At 46.4% G+C, this 21,397-nt stretch overlaps 2 protein-coding genes across 7 annotated transcripts; one reads left to right on the top strand and one right to left on the bottom strand.

Annotated features, from left to right (window-relative positions):
* The first annotated feature begins 315 nt into the window (after positions 1-315).
* LOC123143729 (gamma-tubulin complex component 3) lies at positions 316-5,771 on the top strand. Of its 6 annotated transcripts, none has more exons than XR_006471003.1 (8): positions 316-2,720; positions 2,817-3,130; positions 3,860-3,914; positions 4,012-4,431; positions 4,731-4,826; positions 4,925-4,983; positions 5,115-5,416; positions 5,527-5,771. XR_006471003.1 is itself a non-coding variant. In XM_044562695.1 (2 exons), exons 1-2 carry the CDS (start codon positions 538-540, stop codon positions 3,070-3,072), a joined length of 2,439 nt encoding a protein of 812 aa, XP_044418630.1. In that variant the 5' UTR covers positions 316-537; the 3' UTR covers positions 3,073-3,359. The 6 variants fall into 6 exon arrangements, 1 of the variants encoding a protein (XP_044418630.1); XR_006471004.1 differs by lacking the exon at positions 5,527-5,771 and having other exon boundaries at positions 4,012-4,063; positions 4,288-4,431; positions 5,115-5,496; XR_006471002.1 differs by lacking the exon at positions 5,527-5,771 and having other exon boundaries at positions 5,115-5,496.
* Positions 5,772-7,323: 1,552 nt separating this feature from the next.
* LOC123143730 (auxin response factor 5) lies at positions 7,324-8,892 on the bottom strand. Its single transcript, XM_044562696.1, has 4 exons — positions 8,720-8,892; positions 8,550-8,596; positions 7,924-8,114; positions 7,324-7,675 (listed from the first exon to the last, which is right to left on the bottom strand). The coding sequence occupies exons 2-4, from the start codon at positions 8,562-8,564 to the stop codon at positions 7,579-7,581; spliced, it is 303 nt and encodes a 100-aa protein (XP_044418631.1). The 5' UTR covers positions 8,565-8,596; positions 8,720-8,892; the 3' UTR covers positions 7,324-7,578.
* Positions 8,893-21,397: the final 12,505 nt, after the last annotated feature.

Genomic DNA, 21,397 nt, shown 5'->3' on the forward strand with positions numbered 1-21,397 from the left:
AGACTGTATTAGGTTGCCTGCATTAGGAGGCAAATTTCCCCGGTTGATTGCACACATTCGGCCTAATTTGACTTGATTAAGAGTTAACACTACATCGGTCGAGTACATATGTATAGATCCATTCGTCTATTTTGAAAATTTTTTGAGTGCCGAGTCTATTTTGATCTTTTTTTTAGATCGACCGACGGACGGACAGAGTAGAGCATCCAGATCGACGGCCCAAGGAAACGACGGGCCTCCGCACTATCGTGCCTAGCCCACGACATGAAAACTCGCTTCGCCAGCCCAATGCACCGATACCTCTCACGCTCGTCCCTCTCTTCTCCTTTCTTTTCCCTCCTAAAAAAAACCCAAATCGACAGAGAGACGCCATGGCGATTCAGTTCTAGCTAGCTAGGTCTTCCTCCCGATTCCCCTTCCCTCTCGGCCGGCTTGGACTGCCGCGCCAGCTGCTCGCCGCCGCGTCTGACCCGCGTGCCGCCGCCGGCCCCTTCCCGCGCCGCACCCGAGAGAACCCTAGCGCCCACTTCCTCCCCGATGGACGAGCACCAGGCCGGGGATCTCGTCAAGGAGCTCGTCCTCCGCCTCGTCCCCGCCGACTCCGGCGGCGCGCTGCGGTTCGCGCACCGGCTGCTCTCCAGCCGCCTCGCCCCGGCCGTCCTCCCCGACGAGCACGCGCTGGCGGAGTCCGTCAAGCGCCGCCTCGCCGCCTCCGGCCGCCCCGACGACGCGCTCGCCTTCGCCGAACTCCACTCCAAGCTCTCCGCCCGGTCCCGCCCCGCCTCCCTCTGGCCGCTCCTCTACCTGCTCGATTCGCTCTCCTCCCACCGCCGCGGGGCCGCCTCCTGCCTCCCCGACCTCCCCACCGCCGCGCCGCCGAGGCAGGCCTCGCGGGCGCCCGGCACGCCGGCCGGCGGCGTGGCGCTCGTCTCCAAGGACCCGGACAACATCCGCGAGATCGCGCTGCGGGAGTACACCGAGCTGGTGCTCGACGAGACGGAGGTGTCAGAGGCCACGCTGGTGCGCGACGTGCTCTACGCCTGCCAGGGCATCGACGGACGCTACGTTCGGTACGACAAGGCCAGCGACACCTACGACCTGCCCGCCGGAGTCCACGTGCCCAGCTCCACTCGCACCCTGGTACGCAAGCTGTGCGAGGTCGGCTGGCTGTTCCGCAAGGTGCGAGGCTTCGTTTCCGACAATGTGAGCCGCTTGCCCTCTCATGCCGCCGCCGAGGTCGGCACTGTTGCTCAGGCCTTCTGCTCAGCTCTACAGGAGGAACTGTCTGATTACTATAAGCTGCTTGCAGTTCTAGAGTCGTACTCGTTGAACCCGATCCCAACACCTGGGTCTGATTCGGGTGTGTCAGGTAATTACCTCTCGCTGCGGCGTCTTGTTGTGTGGCTTGCTGAGCCTGCGGTGAAAATGCGCTTGATGGCTGTCTTGGTGGATGGATGCCGTGGTTTGAGAGGTGGTGGAATGGCTGGTGCGATCCACGGGCACGCACAGCATGGGGATCCCATGGTTCAAGACTTCATGGGCCGCTTGCTGCGGCGAGTCTGCTCACCACTCTTTGAAATGGTCCGAAGCTGGGTGCTTGAAGGTGAATTGGAGGATGTATTTGGCGAGTTCTTCATTGTTGGGCAGCCAGTTAAGGCTGAATCTTTGTGGCGGGAGGGCTACCTTATTCAGTCTGATATGCTACCGAGTTTCATTTCTCCGGTGCTGGCACAAAGGATCCTTAGAACAGGGAAGTCAATCAACTTTCTCAGAGTTTGCTGTGATGATAATGGTTGGGCTGAGGCTGCCACTGAGGCTGCAGCCTATGTTGGCACCACAACAAGTCGAGGTGGGCTTGGTTATGGGCAGATTGATGCTTTGGAGGCATTGGTGGTAGAAGCAGCCAAGAGGATTGATCAACGTTTGATGGACGTGATTCATAAGCGATACCGATTTAAAGACCATTGTCTTGCTATCAAGAGGTATTTGCTTCTTGGGCAGGGTGATTTTGTTCAGTATCTGATGGATGTTGTTGGTCCTGAGTTGTCAGAACCAGCCAATAGAATTAGCCCCTTCCACCTTGCTGGCTTGCTTGAAACTGCAATACGTGCATCTGACGCACAATATGATGACCGTGACATCTTGGACCGGATAAAAGTAAAGATGATGGATCACGGAGATGGTGATGTTGGCTGGGATGTCTTCTCCTTGGAGTATGATGCTAGGGTCCCTCTGGACACGGTGTTCACAGCTTCAGTCATGAAGATGTACCTCAAGATATTCAACTTCCTATGGAAGCTTAAGCGTGTTGACCATTCTCTGACCGGAGTCTGGAAGACAATGAAGCCTAATTGCATTGTTTCTTCTCCATTTTACAAGGAAGGGACAAGCATCAGGGCTCAGTTTGTTTCAGTTCTTCGGAAATGCCAAGTTCTGTTTAATGAAATGAACCATTTTGTGACCAACTTCCAGTACTACATTATGTTTGAGGTCCTAGAGGTTTCCTGGGCTCGTTTTTCAGAAGAAATGGATGCAGCAAAAGATTTAGACGATCTTCTCATGGGACATGATAAGTATCTCACTTCAATTGTGGAGAAGTCTCTCCTGGGTGAGCGGTCCCTGGGAATTTTGAGAAATCTTTTTGCCTTGTTTGACATCATATTACAGTTCCGCAGCCATGCTGATAGGTGGTTTGAACGGATATACGAGTTGCAACTAAGGTTAGATTATTGCAGAAATAGCTAATGCCATCTTTCCCTCAAAATCTCATCACATCTACCGTTTGATTTACTTTTAAGTTCTCCTTTGTACTGCAGGGGAAAGAGTAAACCGAAAACAAAATCCAAGGAAACAGGTTCATGGCTGGAGGGGGGCAGAAAAGCCATGATTCAACTCGCAGGGGAACTATTTCGGAAAATGGGTGAAGATTTGGATAGCATTGCGAAAGATTATACAGCTTCTCTCGACTCATTTATCTCCCAGTTGCCCCTGCAGCAACACGTTGATTTGAAGTTCCTTCTCTTTCGTTTGGACTTCACTGAATACTACAGCCGTGTTTCGTCCAACAAATGAAATGAGTGTGTGCTTCTAATGCGGAAGAAATAGGTGTTAGATACACTTTTTGGTTGGGGTGGGTGCTTATCATTGATCATTATCTGATATTTCTCGCCCACATTAGTTAGTACCTTTTCTAGTTTTAGTTCATCTTTTTGGAGTATATTTGAAGTGCTGGTATTTGCTTCTCAAGATGGCTTTGGTAACACTGAAATATCTTTGACTTGTGACTGGATTGATTATTTATGTATTGTGAATTGAGGGCCAGCATGTTCTCAAATACTACACTTGGTACTTCCACCTCATAATTTCACAAAAAAGCAATGCATCTGTTTGTTACCCAGATCATGCTTCACACAGACCTCATTCTATCATATGTATTGCGTCATACATTTTTTTCCTTTCTGCCTTTCAAAGGAATATAATGTTCACTCACTGCAGTTCTACAGTTGTGTATTGGTAACTCTCTGCCGTCATATTTCTTTATGAATCCACGACTGATTTCAGACTACTGTGTAGTATTGATAATTCTAGAAGGTGTTTTGCTTATGAACATGACCGCGACAACTGATCTCAGACTTACTTTCTTGGAATTTGATAAAATAAACTATTTGCTAGGTGCGTTTCCCAGGACAATTTAGTTTCAGCATATGATATATCTCTTCGGTATTTTGGACTATCTGTTTGGTACAGCTGGTGCCTGGTGGTGCTACTTTGTATCAGGGTGGCACTTACTGCTGTTCCTAGTTATGCTTAACCAGTAGATACCCCTGTAAATGCGTCCTAAACTGTCTCCATCTTGCAGGCTCATGAAAAAACTGATGAAGCAACACTCTAAAATCCAGGATGTACATGAACAGGTAAGAACAGCTGCAAGGGATGATTGAATTCTGTAGGTGGATTGATTGAACGATGAGACTAGTCTAACTCTTTTGCTTTCTGTTGCTGCTAAAACAGTTGAAAAGGAAGTTATGATCTCAAAGCTAAGCCTAATGATGAAAGTGTATCAGTTATGTCATCTGACGCACAGATTGTTGATTGGCAAGGAAATGATTATCTTTCTAATTTCTAAATATATACTCCCTCTGTCAGGAAATACTTCCATTTTTATCCATTTCTCCGATAAGTATTTTCGGATGGAGTATTTTGTTAGTACTACTCAAGTATTGTATGTTACTTCCTTTCTGAGAGTTGCTGTTTTCCTCACATTTTGCATGAATCCCTTCCAACCAGTACATGAAATGGAGGAGCATCTCAAGGGGAAAGTGAAAGAAAGGAATCAAATAATAGCAGATGAAAATCAGAAGCTGCACGCATTGAGGTGAACTGCAGTGCCTTGAACCTAGAGAAAAGAAAGTAGAGGCAATGATCGCTGAGGTGATGTTCTTTATTCTGAATATATTGCTGGTTCAAACTTAAAATCCTTTTAATATGAGAAACATCATTAAATTGGTGATTCTTGTGAGGTCTTATTACTCACAAGAATTAAAATCACGGCACTTATTTTGGAACGGAGGGAGTAGTATTTATTGCCGCCTGTTCGTGCAGAAGTACGATACTAGCTGTCCATCTCTTTGATAGTTAAAGCCTGCAGGTTTAGCTGCATTATGTTAATTGTATCTTTTTTTTCTCCTGAAAATAACTGACATATCACGTTTCTGTATATCACCACATAGGCTTCGAATTTGTGTTCGGAAGCTGCTTCAGTAAGGACTGCTGCCACAGCAGAACAGCAGAAGATTCACGCAAAATTCAACAACATTGTGAAGGCGGTACGTGTCAGCTAGAAGACTGTTTTGTAAAATAATCAATAGAGCATGCATCTTTTCAAATATATCTGTAGGTGCTAATATATTGATTCTTTCTGTAGTTCAACACCTACATGGATAGCGTTGGCCCTTTCCTCGAGCAAGTCTAGGAGATTGGCAGGTTAGATCACCGAGCTCTCAAGGCCATCTAAATACCTTTCACGCTTAATAGAAGCACCTACCTGTGAGGCTGTGACTAGAAGCCAGACTGAATATTGCCCAAGTCGATATTTGACCTGTTTCATAATGTAGGCCAGCAGCTGAGGATTTCTGATCGAATGATCCAGTTTGCTGTTTCCGAATGTGGAGGCAACTGGCAGGGGATGGAGCCTCTGTTCCCGACCCATCTGCCGCCGTCACAACAAAAACCACGTCCAGAGCCAGTGCAATGAGCAAGAAGTCGAGGGCTCGGAAAAGGACATGAGCTGTGGTTCTTACCAGTGCATGGAGGGAAAACCCAGTAAATATCTCTGTTTATGTGGGCATGGTGCTGTAGTGGTGCCTCTAGCTGCTATTTATGCGCTGGTTCGGTTCGGGGCTAGTTATTGATCGAGGTAACCGAATGCTGCCGATGTTATTTTCTACTCCTTCCATTCGGAAATAAATGACGTGGTTTTAGTTTTTGACACTTCAATCTTTTGCTTCGGTTGTGACTTGTCATCAGATACGATGGCTTTGTCGTCTTACCGATACAATTGGAACCTGACACTCTTCTTTCGTTGGGCAAAGTGAGGGATTTATGTCTATACTTCAAACATCATCATGCATTATATTAGAACCAACTTCTGAATTCCTGAAACTGAATTTGGAACCACACATAATTTATACTTCATCACATCCAGAATGCTTGATGCTATTATTTCTGGTAGGGATGAAGTTTTCTCCAGCCACTTTTGGCAACATTTCTTCCGGTTAACTGTCACTCACTGAATATGAGTAGCGCTAGCCACCCAGAGACAGAGGGATTAAACCAGTGTCTGGAAACTTACTCGAGATGTTCCCACAAATGGGACCATTGGTTGCCGTTAGCTGAGTTCTGGTATAACACAAGTACTCCCTCTGTAAACTAATATAAGAGCGTTTAGATCACTACTTTAGTAATCTAAACGCTCTTATATTAGTTTACGGAGGGAGTAATACTTGAAGATTACACAAGTAATACTTGGAGATTCAACCGTAGGTGCAAATGACAGTTGCTCGGAGGACGGATAAAAATTTGGCGTTCAATTATTTTGACAGTTCGCTTATACAGAGAGCAGTAAAATCCACCCTGTGGTCCATGTATCTGTTTTGAAGAAAGCAGTGCCACCGTTTCGGGAGGTATGTCTGGATCTTCATGAAATTTGTACCAATACCGATCATGTTGCTCAGCCGATAAATGTCCACGATCGGCGCCAGGTACAACAAGATGACGGTGTGTTAACGCAAGTGTTGGTCCATAGGGGAGGCCTGCCAGATAAATGGGCGACCTATACCAAAATCTTCAGTTATGTCCACAGAAGTAGTTCCATCTTGGTGCCCGCCTAATGCTGGGAAAGTTAAGTTGAACTGCATAGATAGTAGTAGTGGTAGTAAAACTAGCACGTACGATTGCCGTGTATCAGGAACTATATACCGCCTAGTGTGCTGCTAGGGATGTCATGACCGTGACAATAACCACCCGTTTTCTTGTCTCAGTGCACTTTCTTCACCCATGGTGAAACACTCGGGGACCAGATAGCCCCTCGACCGTGATGTGCTTCAACTACAATAGTGTCTCTCACAAACAGGCACATGTACACAAACACTTGACACGAACTTCATGACTCACCCCGCCTTAATTAGCGGCATCATGTTGCCCGTCTCATATCGGCATTTCACTGACTATGGCGTAATCGAAGCCAACATCTCACCAATTTCGTACAACAATGATTTCACACTGTCGACATGGCGACCACACACCATATCACACTGGCCTTGCGCCAACACACGGCTTCATTATCTGTCTAACTCCCCGGAAGATGATCTTGACGCACTCCGCCGGACGACGACCGCCGCCCTTGCTAACAATAGTGTGCTCGCCGTTTTTGCCTTGTCGCTCCACCATACTATGATCTACCCCCGTGAGGCGCTAGCATGAGTGACCTCTCCTGGACATGCACGACTTTAAATCTTGGACCTCACCCCCGCATGGGTTTGCCAAGGATCCATCACATCGAAATAACACTAACTAGAGTAGACCACTCGTGTTGTAATTTGAAACATACACAAACATATACTCCCTCCGTTCCAAATCGACGAGTAATTTGGAACGGAGGGAGTACCTGCTATGATCATGATTTGGAAGCTAACCAAATCAGCAAGCTCGGATTATTTTCCAAATTCCAATAGATATTACTCCTTACTCTTTGCGAATGAGTTGTCATGTGTGACGCGCTATGTATGCCAAGCTGTAAATCTTAGTCGATGCTATCATCTTGTCTTTCTCAGAGAGTTAAACACACTATTGTTGTGTGAAAATAGTACAGGCACGAAAAATGTATAGCCCAGAGACAATGTACGTAGCATTTAAATGGCGCGTCGCAGCACCCATGATCAAGCTAGCCTTAGGAGAATTTTGGCCCTCACGGCAAATGTCGCAGCGCGCATGATCAAGCTAGTCTTGGGAGAATTTTAGCCCTCACAACAATAAGCTCACACTTATACACTATATTCTTCACTGCATTGATTTCGTAGGCTACAGCCTTGATGTTAAATCACCACCCGGAAACATCGGTTGAAGAACCTCTTGAGGTGACAAGATCCAAATGGACTTCACGATGATCGCAAACTCCCTGCAGCATCAATGCCAAAAATGTCAGGGTAACCGACCAGTATAATCGTTCATCATGAACAGTAAAAGAAAAGAGGGCAGTGTTCTAAACTTCTCATTTTTTCAAGGAAATATGCACACATTAATTTGTGTTTCGGTTGTATCAATTCCTGACATTTTTAACAGATTCTAGTTTCTCGGGGAATATTTGAGACAGGGAATCTTGAGAAGTTCATATTGCCATAGGCAGAAAGTTGACGGTGGACTTACTCCCATGGGCCATCACCGAGAAGTAGGAAGTCACCCTCATCATCCTGGTAGATACACTTCCAACCTATACTCTGTCGATCTTCGAGTTGCCCTTCCATGCCAAACATGTGGGCCAAAGCTTGATTCAGTTCTCCATATCCAGAGAAGCTACCAATGTCAATGGAACGGCTTATAGCCCCACGTTTGTGCACCTGACACACATAGGTTAGGATAACATGCAGAAAAATGTTTAAGAAGAACACTGTACTATCATTTGGCTGAGCAAATAGTCCTGATTTCCAACTTTCTAAAGCTAATAGCACAACACCCATGCGACAATGTTTAAGAAGAACACTGCACTATCATTTGGCTGAGCAAAAATCATCCATACCCGTTCTCATTTAAATTGTTTGGGCCAGGTCAACAGTTAGCGTGGCCCGAAGATGAATGAACCACCGGCACCAATTGAAGATCTTCATAGGAGTAAGGATATATTATTCCTAAATAATTTCCTTTTTCTTTACAGAAAATTACAGTTAAATACGCCCCTTATAGTCCTTATCGTAATGCCTCGCAAATTAGTTACTCTTATGAATCAGGAAACATATACTGCTTGAAAAACATAGTGTCGAGAGGAAAGAGCAAACCTTAGTTAATGGCATCCTCTGGCCAAGGGGCGAGGCGCCGGGAGTTTCTGTTCAACGAGGCGTCATCCTTAATTAGAGAATCGATGGAACCGAAAGCCCCGCCACCAAAAAACGGAATGGGCCGAGCAAAATGGAGGAGCGATGGGTGGGGGAGGGACGAGGTTTCTCACCTGACCACGGGCGGGCGGGCGGAGATTCGGCTGCCGAGCAGAACAGAGCAGAGCAGAGGGCGGAGGAGCCAAAGTGTAGTGGTGGTACACAACTACTGATCAACTGGCTCTTGTGCGGTGCGCGTAGGGGCACCCAACAATCAACAATGCGGTCGGCGAACAAGCACTTTGCCGTCCCATCGGTCAAATCGGCACACAGAATTATTGGTTCCCTCGTCAGGCCAGATCAGATACGATGTACTGTACCCACTCGTCGAAATAAATCACTTTTCTGAACGCGATGGTTGGTCGAGGGAAGTGGTATCCCAGCCCATCAGGTCTTAAGTTTTGATGCTCGCATAAATTCTGGTGTGTTAAAAAAAATCAGTTTTCTGAATAATGGCAGGCCAGGGCACGGGTTGGCCCAGCCGTAGCTCCGGCGCTGCACTATTTGTGAACCAACTTGTGGTTGGGTGGGTAAAGGACAATGATATCCCTAATCCATCAAAGTTAAAGTCTTGATGCTCACATTTTTCTGAATTTATTTTAGGATTTTCGGCGAGTCGCCTACATTGATTTTGTAATAATATAACCGAAAAAAAAGATTTTGTAATAATATGCCCGACTCGGTCTCTCGGAGGTGCTTATATGGATAGAGTGTGCATGCGTGCATTCATGGAGTGAATGTATGCGTGTATATATGAGCGCTTTGTGTCTGTACTATGTTAATAAAAAATCAATTTTTTAAGCACCGGCTCTACTTTCCTTTTTCACTCCGTACTACATTAGGCTTGTCTGACGCATAACTATTCGAAAGTTTGACCAAGTTTATAAAAAAAAAATCAACATTCTTAATACAAAATTGATATTATTAGACACATAGTAAAATAGCAAGGAATATACATGCAACACACGTTTCGTTGAAGTCAAATTGTGAATACTTAGATCACGTCTCAACTAATAGAATTAACTAGTTTTTGTGCATGTGAGTTGTTACACCATATCTAGTAAAGACAACAATAAATCATATATGTACATGATATTCATGTCACTGTTACTCATACCCATAACTTACCAAAGAGACCATCTAAATCTAATGAGAATTTCATGGGCTCTGTACCTCTCAATCATTGCATCTAATTCGTCTTAGCCCTTCCCGCCTTGTTTCCCCTCCCCTCCTATCTTGTCTAGTCGCCCCACACTTTCCCTTCTTTTCTAGGTGTGCACCCTACTCCAACAGCTCCAAGTGGAAATCCGCCTCACACAATCGACAAACACATAATATGAAGAATACCGTAAATCTACCATTACATTGAGGTTATGAGGTCAATTCAACAATTAGAAAAAGTACAATAAAAAATCTGGTGAACTATACTTAGGTCTCTAGTGTTGGAGTTGCAAGATCTATTTTCATCATTAGTGACATGGAATTATTGGAGTTAAAAAAATGTCCCTAAAAAAATATACTTATTGTTATCACAATAACTGGTTTGAACAAGCAATTTTGATTACTAATATTAGTTACTCAAAATATAGTTTAAGTGCAAGGTTGCAAAGTAAATGGATGTTTAGAAATTAGAAATGAAAACAACAAGTTATCCAAACTTAGAAATACCTGCAAAGGAGATTAAAAGTTGGCCAAAAAACATCATCCACACATCAGTTCAAGTGGCCAAGCAAGGAGTAAATACAAGAATAGCTTTATGTTATATTTGATGCTAATGTGTCCAAATAACATCTTGACCGACACGCGTCCTGCAACAAGAATCAGTTGTCCTACCGCAGGCCCTATCCACACGCCGGGTTGCGTCGATAATTAAGATAATGAAACCAGACAAGAGCTTTGGGCGTTTAATGACTACACCTCAGTTATCCCCAAGGATATGATCCATGTTACCCTACTGAACCTTACTGTCATCGGTGTTCGGTATAACACTTCACGGTCCCCTTGTTCCTAGCCTTACCGGTGATCGGTCTCCATGATCCTAGGTACCTGCAGGGATGAAGAATCGCGGACAAGACATGAGATATCTCATCACTGGTACATCGAGGTGCTATACAAACGGTTTTAACCCCTTTCCGTGATGGCGTTCTGAACCGTCGTCTAGTGAGTGACTGCGATGGGGGGGGGGGTCTTTCCCACACGACCCAGAAACCGTCGGGGATACGCCCTCCTGGTACACACGCTCGGCAAAATGAGGTCGTGTGCGACGGGCGAGCGACCAAATACAATTGTACAGGCCCAACCGGTCCGGTCGTAAGTACACCCCACACAGTCAGTCCCAAACAAATGTTTTCGTTTGTTATGTACATTCCACACAGTCAATCCAAGGAATAGGTTTCCGTTCTTATGTACATCCCACACAGTCAAACCAGGGAAAACATTTCCGTTCGTATGTACATCCCACATAGTCAATCCAGGGAAAATGTTTCCGTTCATATGTACATCCCACGCAGTTTTATGTATAGGCTCGTGTGTGATAGGTGTAACTATCACACACGCTCTGCCTCGGTTAACCGTTTGCTTTTATTCAACTACATCACATACGATTTGATGAAGTAAACTGTGTGGCATTGGGCTATCCATCACAAGCGCTTTTACTGCTAGAACCGTTTGCAAAGTTCATGACCCATTTAGCAGGTTTATTAGTTAACAGTTAATAATTCCAATATTACGCAAATTCACATTTCATATCGAACATCGGTTTGCCAATTTCATATCAGGCACATAAATATATTTTAACATCACAGTACGATAGCTACCTGAAAACAACATAGTACAACATATAGCTAGTTCAGCTTCATAAGGACAATATATTCATTTCCCTAATTGAGATCATCCAGGCTCGTCTTATCCACCTCTGCTTCCAGTTCAGTAAGAACCTGTTTTGCACTGGTCAACTGGGAAAGTGCCTCCTGCTTCGCCAACACCATCTTAGCAAAGTTCGATTTAAAAAATCTGAGCTCATTCTCCACCTTCCTCGTTTTATCCCGCATCTTCAAATATTCTTCAGTGTTGACAATACTTTCTCTAAGCCTACCTCTGTTCTCTTCCTCATACATGCTCCAGAGCTTTACTAGGCACATCTTCAAAGACTGTGGCCACTCTTGATCAACCCACTCCAAGTAAGAACACTTGCGTTCATCCTATGATATTTAAAACTAGATCAGTAACAATTGTAGGGGAAATGGGTTTATAGCAACATAGAAAATCGCCAATACTTCTTTTGAAAAACTGAAGAAACAGGTTAATTATGACATATCTTCTCGAAAAGATCAATGTGCAAATGAATTAATTGCTACTGAGACAACAACCAAATTCTGAAACATCAGAAGCTATAATTAACTACAACAACACTACAAGTTCTTACTCATGTACTACAAATAACAAATTGAACATTTTATGAGGAAGCTAAATGTAACTGCAACAACATAGCGGCAGTGTTTGGATGACAGCAAAATGATACTAACAGGTGTGTACATGCACAAATTTAGTAACATAGAACTAATAGCACTAAGGCCGTCCACTATGTATGCCAAAACCGGCGTAAAGACAACTTTTGCTACATTTCGCACCGGTGCCCTGCACTGGCGAGCCGATGCAGCGGAAAAGAATCAGGAACCGGGACTCCGGAGCACCTAGTTGCTCCGATGCCGAGTTCCTTCGTGCCATAAAGATTTAGTATTTTACTGCTTGGCTGCTCGGATGTGTGGACCAAAGTTGGCTGCACAAACTGCTGAAGCGGTGCCAAATAATTTTCTAACAGCACTGATGATGAGATGGCAACATTTTTAGATACTAGGTACAAACTGTGACATTGTCTTAGGATGCGTTTGGTTGAAGGTGTGTTATGAATGGGTTGGGACCATGACAGTGTCTGAATCATATCTAACAAATGATTTGTAACAACGAAAGAGGGGCTAACCTTCTCTGCACATGCCAGAAACTTCCTCCCACTGTCCACAGATTCAAACGCAACTAGTTTCACGCATGGAGATTGATGGTGACACCGAGCAGACATATCTTCAGCCACCCCACTCCATTCGTTGCAACTGATGGTTCTAGGGAGCTACAAGAGGAAGAAATGACTCAAATCGACCGTCGGGTTAAATTCCTTCATTCCAAGTCATAGCCCGAGAGAGAAGAGAGGCATACCCGGGTGGTGAAGGAGTCGTCGTCGGAGGAGGAACCGCTGGAGAGGTCATTGAAGAAGACCATGGCGACCCCGGTGGTAGGATGCGAGACGGCGAGAGCGAGGAAGCAAGCGAGGAAGCGGCTATAGCTTAGGAAGGAAGGAAGGAAGGAGGAAACAGGGAAAATGTGGGGAGGGGGGGTAGATATTTCGGCGGTAGGCCAAAAATCTCAAAATGTGGAGGGAAACTTTGCGCGCAGTACCGCCGGACACCATTCACTTTGAACGATTGTGTGCATCGCAAACGAATCATCTGCTTTACGTGCATGGGATGAGTTTGATAATTCAAACTTTGGTGGAAATTTCCCCGGGTACTGTCCTCATCCACGTCATTGCATAATTTAACATCGCTTGCTAATTTGGGCATACAAAAGAGCGTACATCACACATACCACACTTACTGAATCGGGTAATTTTAGTAATAAAACAGAGCCAGTTGACCTAAACATTGCTCTAACAAAAGACCAGCATTAAAAACAAAGCCTAAGTACGCATAATTTTAACAAAGCCGCTACCGCACCGGCTTATGCATCGCCGGTGTGAGATGAGACTGTTGGGGATCGTAGCAGAAATTTAAAATTTTCTACGTATCACCAAGATCAATCTATGGAGTCATCTAGCAACGAGAGAGAGGGGAGTGCATCTACATACCCTTGTAGATCGCGCGCGGAAGCGTTCAAGAGAACGGGGTTGATGGAGTCGTACTCGTCGTGATCCAAATCACCGATGATCCTAGCGCCGAACGGACGGCACCTCCGCGTTCAACACATGTACGGAGCGGGGACGTCTCCTCCTTCTTGATCCAGCAAGGGGGGAGGAGAAGTTGATGGAGATCCAGCAGCACGATGGCGTGGTGGTGGAAGTAGCGGGATCCCGGCAGGGCTTCGCCAAGCGCAAGCGGGGAGGAAGAGGTGTCATGGGAGGGAGGGAGGCGCCAGGGCTTGGGGTGCTGCTCCCATGCGCCTCCCCACTATATATAGGGGTGGAGGGGGCTAGTTTCTTGCCCTCCAAGTCCATTGGGGCGTTGGCAAAGGTGGGGGAAAGAAATCCCATCATTTCCCTTCCCCACTGATTGTTATCCCCCTTTTTTAGGGATCTTGATCTTATCCAATCTCGTTACCGGCAAGTCACTTTACTCGTACCGTAATGCATGATCCCGTGACCAAACACTTGGTCACATTGAGCTCATTATGATGATGCATTACCGAGTGGGCCCAGAGATACCTCTCCGTCATACGGAGTGACAAATCCCAGTCTCGATTCGTGCCAACCCAACAGACACTTTCGGAGATACCCGTAGTGCACCTTTATAGCCACCCAGTTACGTTGTGACGTTTGGCACACCCAAAGCACTCCTATGGTATCCGGGAGTTGCACAATCTCATGGTCTAAGGAAATGATACTTGACATTTGAAAAAGCTCTGGCAAACGAACTACACAATCTTGTGTTATGCTTAGGATAGGGTCTTGTCCATCACATCATTCTCCTAATGATGTGATCCCGTTATCAATGACATCCAATGTCCATAGTCAGGAAACCATGACTATCTGTTGATCAATGAGCTAGTCAACTAGAGGCTCACTAGGGACATGTTGTGGTCTATGTATTCACACATGTATTACGATTTCCGGATAAAAAAATTATAGCATGAACAATAGGCAATTATCATGAACCAGGAAATATAATAATAACCATTTTATTATTGCCTCTAGGGCATATTTCCAACAGAGACGTCGATGACTTGTCCTAGCGACATGCCGCCATTGGTGGACTCTGCGTCCCCCTGCTGAAGTCGACCGCATCCTCGTCCTCGGTGCCGCCCTCAAGGTTGTAGTAATCGTAGTAGTGGCTGTGCCAGAGCTCGCGTTGGTATTCCACCGCCGATTACTCGACAAACAGACTCTTCTCTACCTCGACCTCGGCCACGCGCAACTCCTCCTCCCGGCGCTCCTCAATCTCCGCCGCCTCCTGCATCTGCAGCTCCCGCTCGGCGATCTCATGAGGAAGCAGGTGCTCCATGGCCACCGCCGCCTTTTCGGACGTGGGTTGCATGCTGGATTCCGAGGTGGCCTAGAATATCTTGGCGTGTGTGTCCTCGTTCTTGGTGTGGATGGCCTCGACCCGGGCCAGGGCGACATCGACGGCACAGACGGCAGCTCGAGCGCTCTCGGCGTTTGCAGCCGCCGTCGCAGCAGCAGCTGCAGCCGTCTCGGCTGCTGCAGCTGCCCTGTTGGCTGCCGCAGACGCCCTCTCGGTGAATGCGGCCGCGCTCAATGCGGATGCGGCGGCACTCTCGGCGTAGGAGGCCGCGCTCGGGGAGGACGCGGCCACCGTACGGGCCTTCACGAAGCGTTTCCACGGCGTCATCTTTGCAAGAAGGGGTTCCGGGAATGGGGATCGGGATTCGTAGATCCGGGGGTTGCCAGCGCTGGAGCAGACGAGCCGACGAAGTTTAAGGAGGAAAATTTAAATAGACCCAGGAATTTTCATCGCAAATTGTTCCTACAAAAAACTTTGTGTGATATTGTTGATATTTTTTATTAGCTGTGAAAGACGAATTTGGAGTAAAGTGGCAACAGATGGTGTTTTAAATGTACGAGAAAATTTGTAGTACTAATACAACAGTCATGTCAAATTTTAAAAAAACTTCAGGGGTCATTTGATCTTTTAAGACATTTAAGTGATTTTCTAGCCATTTAATGACCGGCAAGTCACTTTACTCGTACCGTAATGCATGATCCCGTGACCAAACACTTGGTCACATTGAGCTCATTATGATGATGCATTACCGAGTGGGCCCAGAGATACCTCTCCGTCATACGGAGTGACAAATCCCAGTCTCGATTCGTGCCAACCCAACAGACACTTTCGGAGATACCCGTAGTGCACCTTTATAGCCACCCAGTTACTTTGTGACGTTTGGCACACCCAAAGCACTCCTATGGTATCCGGGAGTTGCACAATCTCATGGTCTAAGGAAATGATACTTGACATTTGTTAAAGCTCTAGCAAACGAACTACACGATCTTGTGCTATGCTTAGGATTGGGTCTTGTCCATCACATCATTCTCCTAATGATGTGATCCCGTTATCAATGACATCCAATGTCCATAGTCAGGAAACCATGACTATCTGTTGATCAATGAGCTAGTCAACTAGAGGCTCACTAGGGACATGTTGTGGTCTATGTATTCACACATGTATTACGATTTCCGGATAAAAAAATTATAGCATGAACAATAGGCAATTATCATGAACCAGGAAATATAATAATAACCATTTTATTATTGCCTCTAGGGCATATTTCCAACAGAGACGTCGATGACTTGTCCTAGCGACATGCCGCCATTGGTGGACTCTGCGTCCCCCTGCTGAAGTCGACCGCATCCTCGTCCTCGGTGCCGCCCTCAAGGTTGTAGTAATCGTAGTAGTGGCTGTGCCAGAGCTCGCGTTGGTATTCCACCGCCGATTACTCGACAAACAGACTCTTCTCTACCTCGACCTCGGCCACGCGCAACTCCTCCTCCCGGCGCTCCTCAATCTCCGCCGCCTCCTGCATCTGCAGCTCCCGCTCGGCGATCTCATGAGGAAGCAGGTGCTCCATGGCCACCGCCGCCTTTTCGGACGTGGGTTGCATGCTGGATTCCGAGGTGGCCTAGAATATCTTGGCGTGTGTGTCCTCGTTCTTGGTGTGGATGGCCTCGACCCGGGCCAGGGCGACATCGACGGCACAGACGGCAGCTCGAGCGCTCTCGGCGTTTGCAGCCGCCGTCGCAGCAGCAGCTGCAGCCGTCTCGGCTGCTGCAGCTGCCCTGTTGGCTGCCGCAGACGCCCTCTCGGTGAATGCGGCCGCGCTCAATGCGGATGCGGCGGCACTCTCGGCGTAGGAGGCCGCGCTCGGGGAGGACGCGGCCACCGTACGGGCCTTCACGAAGCGTTTCCACGGCGTCATCTTTGCAAGAAGGGGTTCCGGGAATGGGGATCGGGATTCGTAGATCCGGGGGTTGCCAGCGCTGGAGCAGACGAGCCGACGAAGTTTAAGGAGGAAAATTTAAATAGACCCAGGAATTTTCATCGCAAATTGTTCCTACAAAAAACTTTGTGTGATATTGTTGATATTTTTTATTAGCTGTGAAAGACGAATTTGGAGTAAAGTGGCAACAGATGGTGTTTTAAATGTACGAGAAAATTTGTAGTACTAATACAACAGTCATGTCAAATTTTAAAAAAACTTCAGGGGTCATTTGATCTTTTAAGACATTTAAGTGATTTTCTAGCCATTTAATGACCGGCAAGTCACTTTACTCGTACCGTAATGCATGATCCCGTGACCAAACACTTGGTCACATTGAGCTCATTATGATGATGCATTACCGAGTGGGCCCAGAGATACCTCTCCGTCATACGGAGTGACAAATCCCAGTCTCGATTCGTGCCAACCCAACAGACACTTTCGGAGATACCCGTAGTGCACCTTTATAGCCACCCAGTTACTTTGTGACGTTTGGCACACCCAAAGCACTCCTATGGTATCCGGGAGTTGCACAATCTCATGGTCTAAGGAAATGATACTTGACATTTGTTAAAGCTCTAGCAAACGAACTACACGATCTTGTGCTATGCTTAGGATTGGGTCTTGTCCATCACATCATTCTCCTAATGATGTGATCCCGTTATCAATGACATCCAATGTCCATAGTCAGGAAACCATGACTATCTGTTGATCAATGAGCTAGTCAACTAGAGGCTCACTAGGGACATGTTGTGGTCTATGTATTCACACATGTATTACGATTTCCGGATAACAAAATTATAGCATGAACAATAGAGAATTATCATGAACAAGGAAATATAATAATAACCATTTTATTATTGCCTCTAGGGCATATTTCCAACAGAGACGTCGATGACTTGTCCTAGCGACATGCCGCCATTGGTGGACTCTGCGTCCCCCTGCTGAAGTCGACCGCATCCTCGTCCTCGGTGCCGCCCTCAAGGTTGTAGTAATCGTAGTAGTGGCTGTGCCAGAGCTCGCGTTGGTATTCCACCGCCGATTACTCGACAAACAGACTCTTCTCTACCTCGACCTCGGCCACGCGCAACTCCTCCTCCCGGCGCTCCTCAATCTCCGCCGCCTCCTGCATCTGCAGCTCCCGCTCGGCGATCTCATGAGGAAGCAGGTGCTCCATGGCCACCGCCGCCTTTTCGGACGTGGGTTGCATGCTGGATTCCGAGGTGGCCTAGAATATCTTGGCGTGTGTGTCCTCGTTCTTGGTGTGGATGGCCTCGACCCGGGCCAGGGCGACATCGACGGCACAGACGGCAGCTCGAGCGCTCTCGGCGTTTGCAGCCGCCGTCGCAGCAGCAGCTGCAGCCGTCTCGGCTGCTGCAGCTGCCCTGTTGGCTGCCGCAGACGCCCTCTCGGTGAATGCGGCCGCGCTCAATGCGGATGCGGCGGCACTCTCGGCGTAGGAGGCCGCGCTCGGGGAGGACGCGGCCACCGTACGGGCCTTCACGAAGCGTTTCCACGGCGTCATCTTTGCAAGAAGGGGTTTCGGGAATGGGGATCGGGATTCGTAGATCCGGGGGTTGCCAGCGCTGGAGCAGACGAGCCGACGAAGTTTAAGGAGGAAAATTTAAATAGACCCAGGAATTTTCATCGCAAATGGTTCCTACAAAAAACTTTGTGTGATATTGTTGATATTTTTTATTAGCTGTGAAAGACGAATTTGGAGTAAAGTGGCAACAGATGGTGTTTTAAATGTACGAGAAAATTTGTAGTACTAATACAACAGTCATGTCAAATTTTAAAAAAACTTCAGGGGTCATTTGATCTTTTAAGACATTTAAGTGATTTTCTAGCCATTTAATGACCGGCAAGTCACTTTACTCGTACCGTAATGCATGATCCCGTGACCAAACACTTGGTCACATTGAGCTCATTATGATGATGCATTACCGAGTGGGCCCAGAGATACCTCTCCGTCATACGGAGTGACAAATCCCAGTCTCGATTCGTGCCAACCCAACAGACACTTTCGGAGATACCCGTAGTGCACCTTTATAGCCACCCAGTTACTTTGTGACGTTTGGCACACCCAAAGCACTCCTATGGTATCCGGGAGTTGCACAATCTCATGGTCTAAGGAAATGATACTTGACATTTGTTAAAGCTCTAGCAAACGAACTACACGATCTTGTGCTATGCTTAGGATTGGGTCTTGTCCATCACATCATTCTCCTAATGATGTGATCCCGTTATCAATGACATCCAATGTCCATTGTCAGGAAACCATGACTATCTGTTGATCGACGAGCTAGTCAACTAGAGGCTCACTAGGGACATGTTGTGGTCTATGTATTCACACATGTATTACGATTTCCGGATAACAAAATTATAGCATGAACAATAGAGAATTATCATGAACAAGGAAATATAATAATAACCATTTTATTATTGCCTCTAGGGCATATTTCCAACAGCCTCCCACTTGCACTAGAGTCAATAATCTAGTTACATTGTGATGAATCGAACACCCATAGAGTTCTGGTGTTGATCATGTTTTGCTCTAGGGAGAGGTTTAGTCAACGGATCTGCTACATTCAGGTCCGTATGTACTTTATAAATATCTATGTCTCCATTTTGAACACTTTCACGAATGGAGTTGAAGCGACGCTTGATATGCCTGGTCTTCCTGTGAAACCTGGGCTCCTTCGCAAGGGCAATAGCTCCAGTGTTGTCACAGAAGAGAGTCATCGGGCCCGACGCATTGGGAATAACTCCTAGGTCGGTAATGAACTCCTTCACCCAGATTGCTTCTTGTGCTGCCTCTGAGGCCGCCATGTATTCCGCTTCACATGTAGATCCCGCCACAACGCTTTGCTTGCAACTGCACCAGCTTACTGCCCCACCATTCAAAATATACACGTATCCGGTTTGCGACTTAGAGTCATCTAGATCTATGTCGAAGCTAGCATCGACATAACCCTTTACCACGAGCTCTTCGTCACCTCCATAAACGAGAAACATATCCTTAGTCCTCTTCAGGTACTTCAGGATATTCTTGACCGCTGTCCAGTGTTCCATGCTGGGATTACTTTGGTACCTTCCTACCAAACTTATGGCAAGGTTTACATCAGGTCTGGTACACAGCATGGCATACATAATAGACCCTATGGCCGAGGCATAGGGGACGACACTCATCTTTTCTCTATCTTCTGCCGTGGTCGGGCATTGAGCCGTGCTCAATTGCACACCTTGCAATACAGGCAAGAACCCCTTCTTGGACTGATCCATATTGAACTTCTTCAATATCTTGTCAAGGTACGTACTTTGTGAAAGACCAATGAGGCGTCTTGATCTATCTCTATAGATCTTGATGCCTAATATATAAGCAGCTTCTCCAAGGTCCTTCATTGGAAAACACTTGTTCAAGTAGGCCTTTATGCTTCCCAAGAATTCTATATCATTTCCCATCAACAGTATGTCATCCACATATAATATGAGAAATGCTACAGAGCTCCCACTCACTTTCTTGTAAACACAGGCTTCTCCATAAGTCTGTGTAAACCCAAATGCTTTGATCATCTCATCAAATCGAATGTTCCAACTCCGAGATGCTTGCACCAGCCCATAGATGGAGCGCTAGAGCTTGCATACCTTGTTAGTATTCTTAGGATCGACAAAACCTTCCGGCTGCATCATATAAAATTCTTCCTTAAGAAAGCCGTTAAGGAATGCCGTTTTGACGTCCATTTGCCATATCTCATAATCATAGTATGCGGCAATTGCTAACATGATTCAGACGGACTTCAGCTTCGCTACGGGTGAGAAAGTCTCATCGTAGTCAACCCCTTGAACTTGTCGATAACCCTTAGCGACAAGTCGAGCTTTATAGATGGTAACATTACCATCCGCGTCCGTCTTCTTCTTAAAGATCCATTTGTTTTCTATTGCTCGCCGATCATCGGGCAAGTCTGTCAAAGTCCACACTTTGTTTTCATACATGGATCCTATCTCGGATTGCATGGCTTCAAGCCATTTGTTGGGCCCGCCATTGCTTCTTCATAGTTCGAAGGTTCACCGTTGTCTAACAACATGATTTCCAGGACAGGGTTGCCATACCACTCTGGTGTGGAACGTGTCCTCGTGGACCTACGAAGTTCAGTAGTAATTTGATCCGAAGTACCTTAATCATCATCATTAGCTTCCTCTCTAATCAGTGCAGGCACCACAGGAACATCTTCCTGAGCTGCGCTACTTTCCGGTTCAAGAGGTAGTACTTCATCAAGTTCCACTTTCCTCCCACTTACTTCTTTCGAGAGAAACTCTTTCTCCAGAAAGGACCCGTTCTTGGCAACAAAGATCTTGCCTTCGGATCTGAGGTAGAAGGTATACCCAATGGTTTCCTTAGGGTATCCTATAAAGACGCATTTTTCCGACTTGGGTTCGAGCTTTTCAGGTTGAAGTTTCTTGACATAAGCATCACATCCCCAAACTTTTAG

The sequence above is a fragment of the Triticum aestivum genome, chromosome 6D, assembly GCF_018294505.1.
Source record: "Triticum aestivum cultivar Chinese Spring chromosome 6D, IWGSC CS RefSeq v2.1, whole genome shotgun sequence".
NCBI lineage: Eukaryota > Viridiplantae > Streptophyta > Magnoliopsida > Poales > Poaceae > Triticum > Triticum aestivum.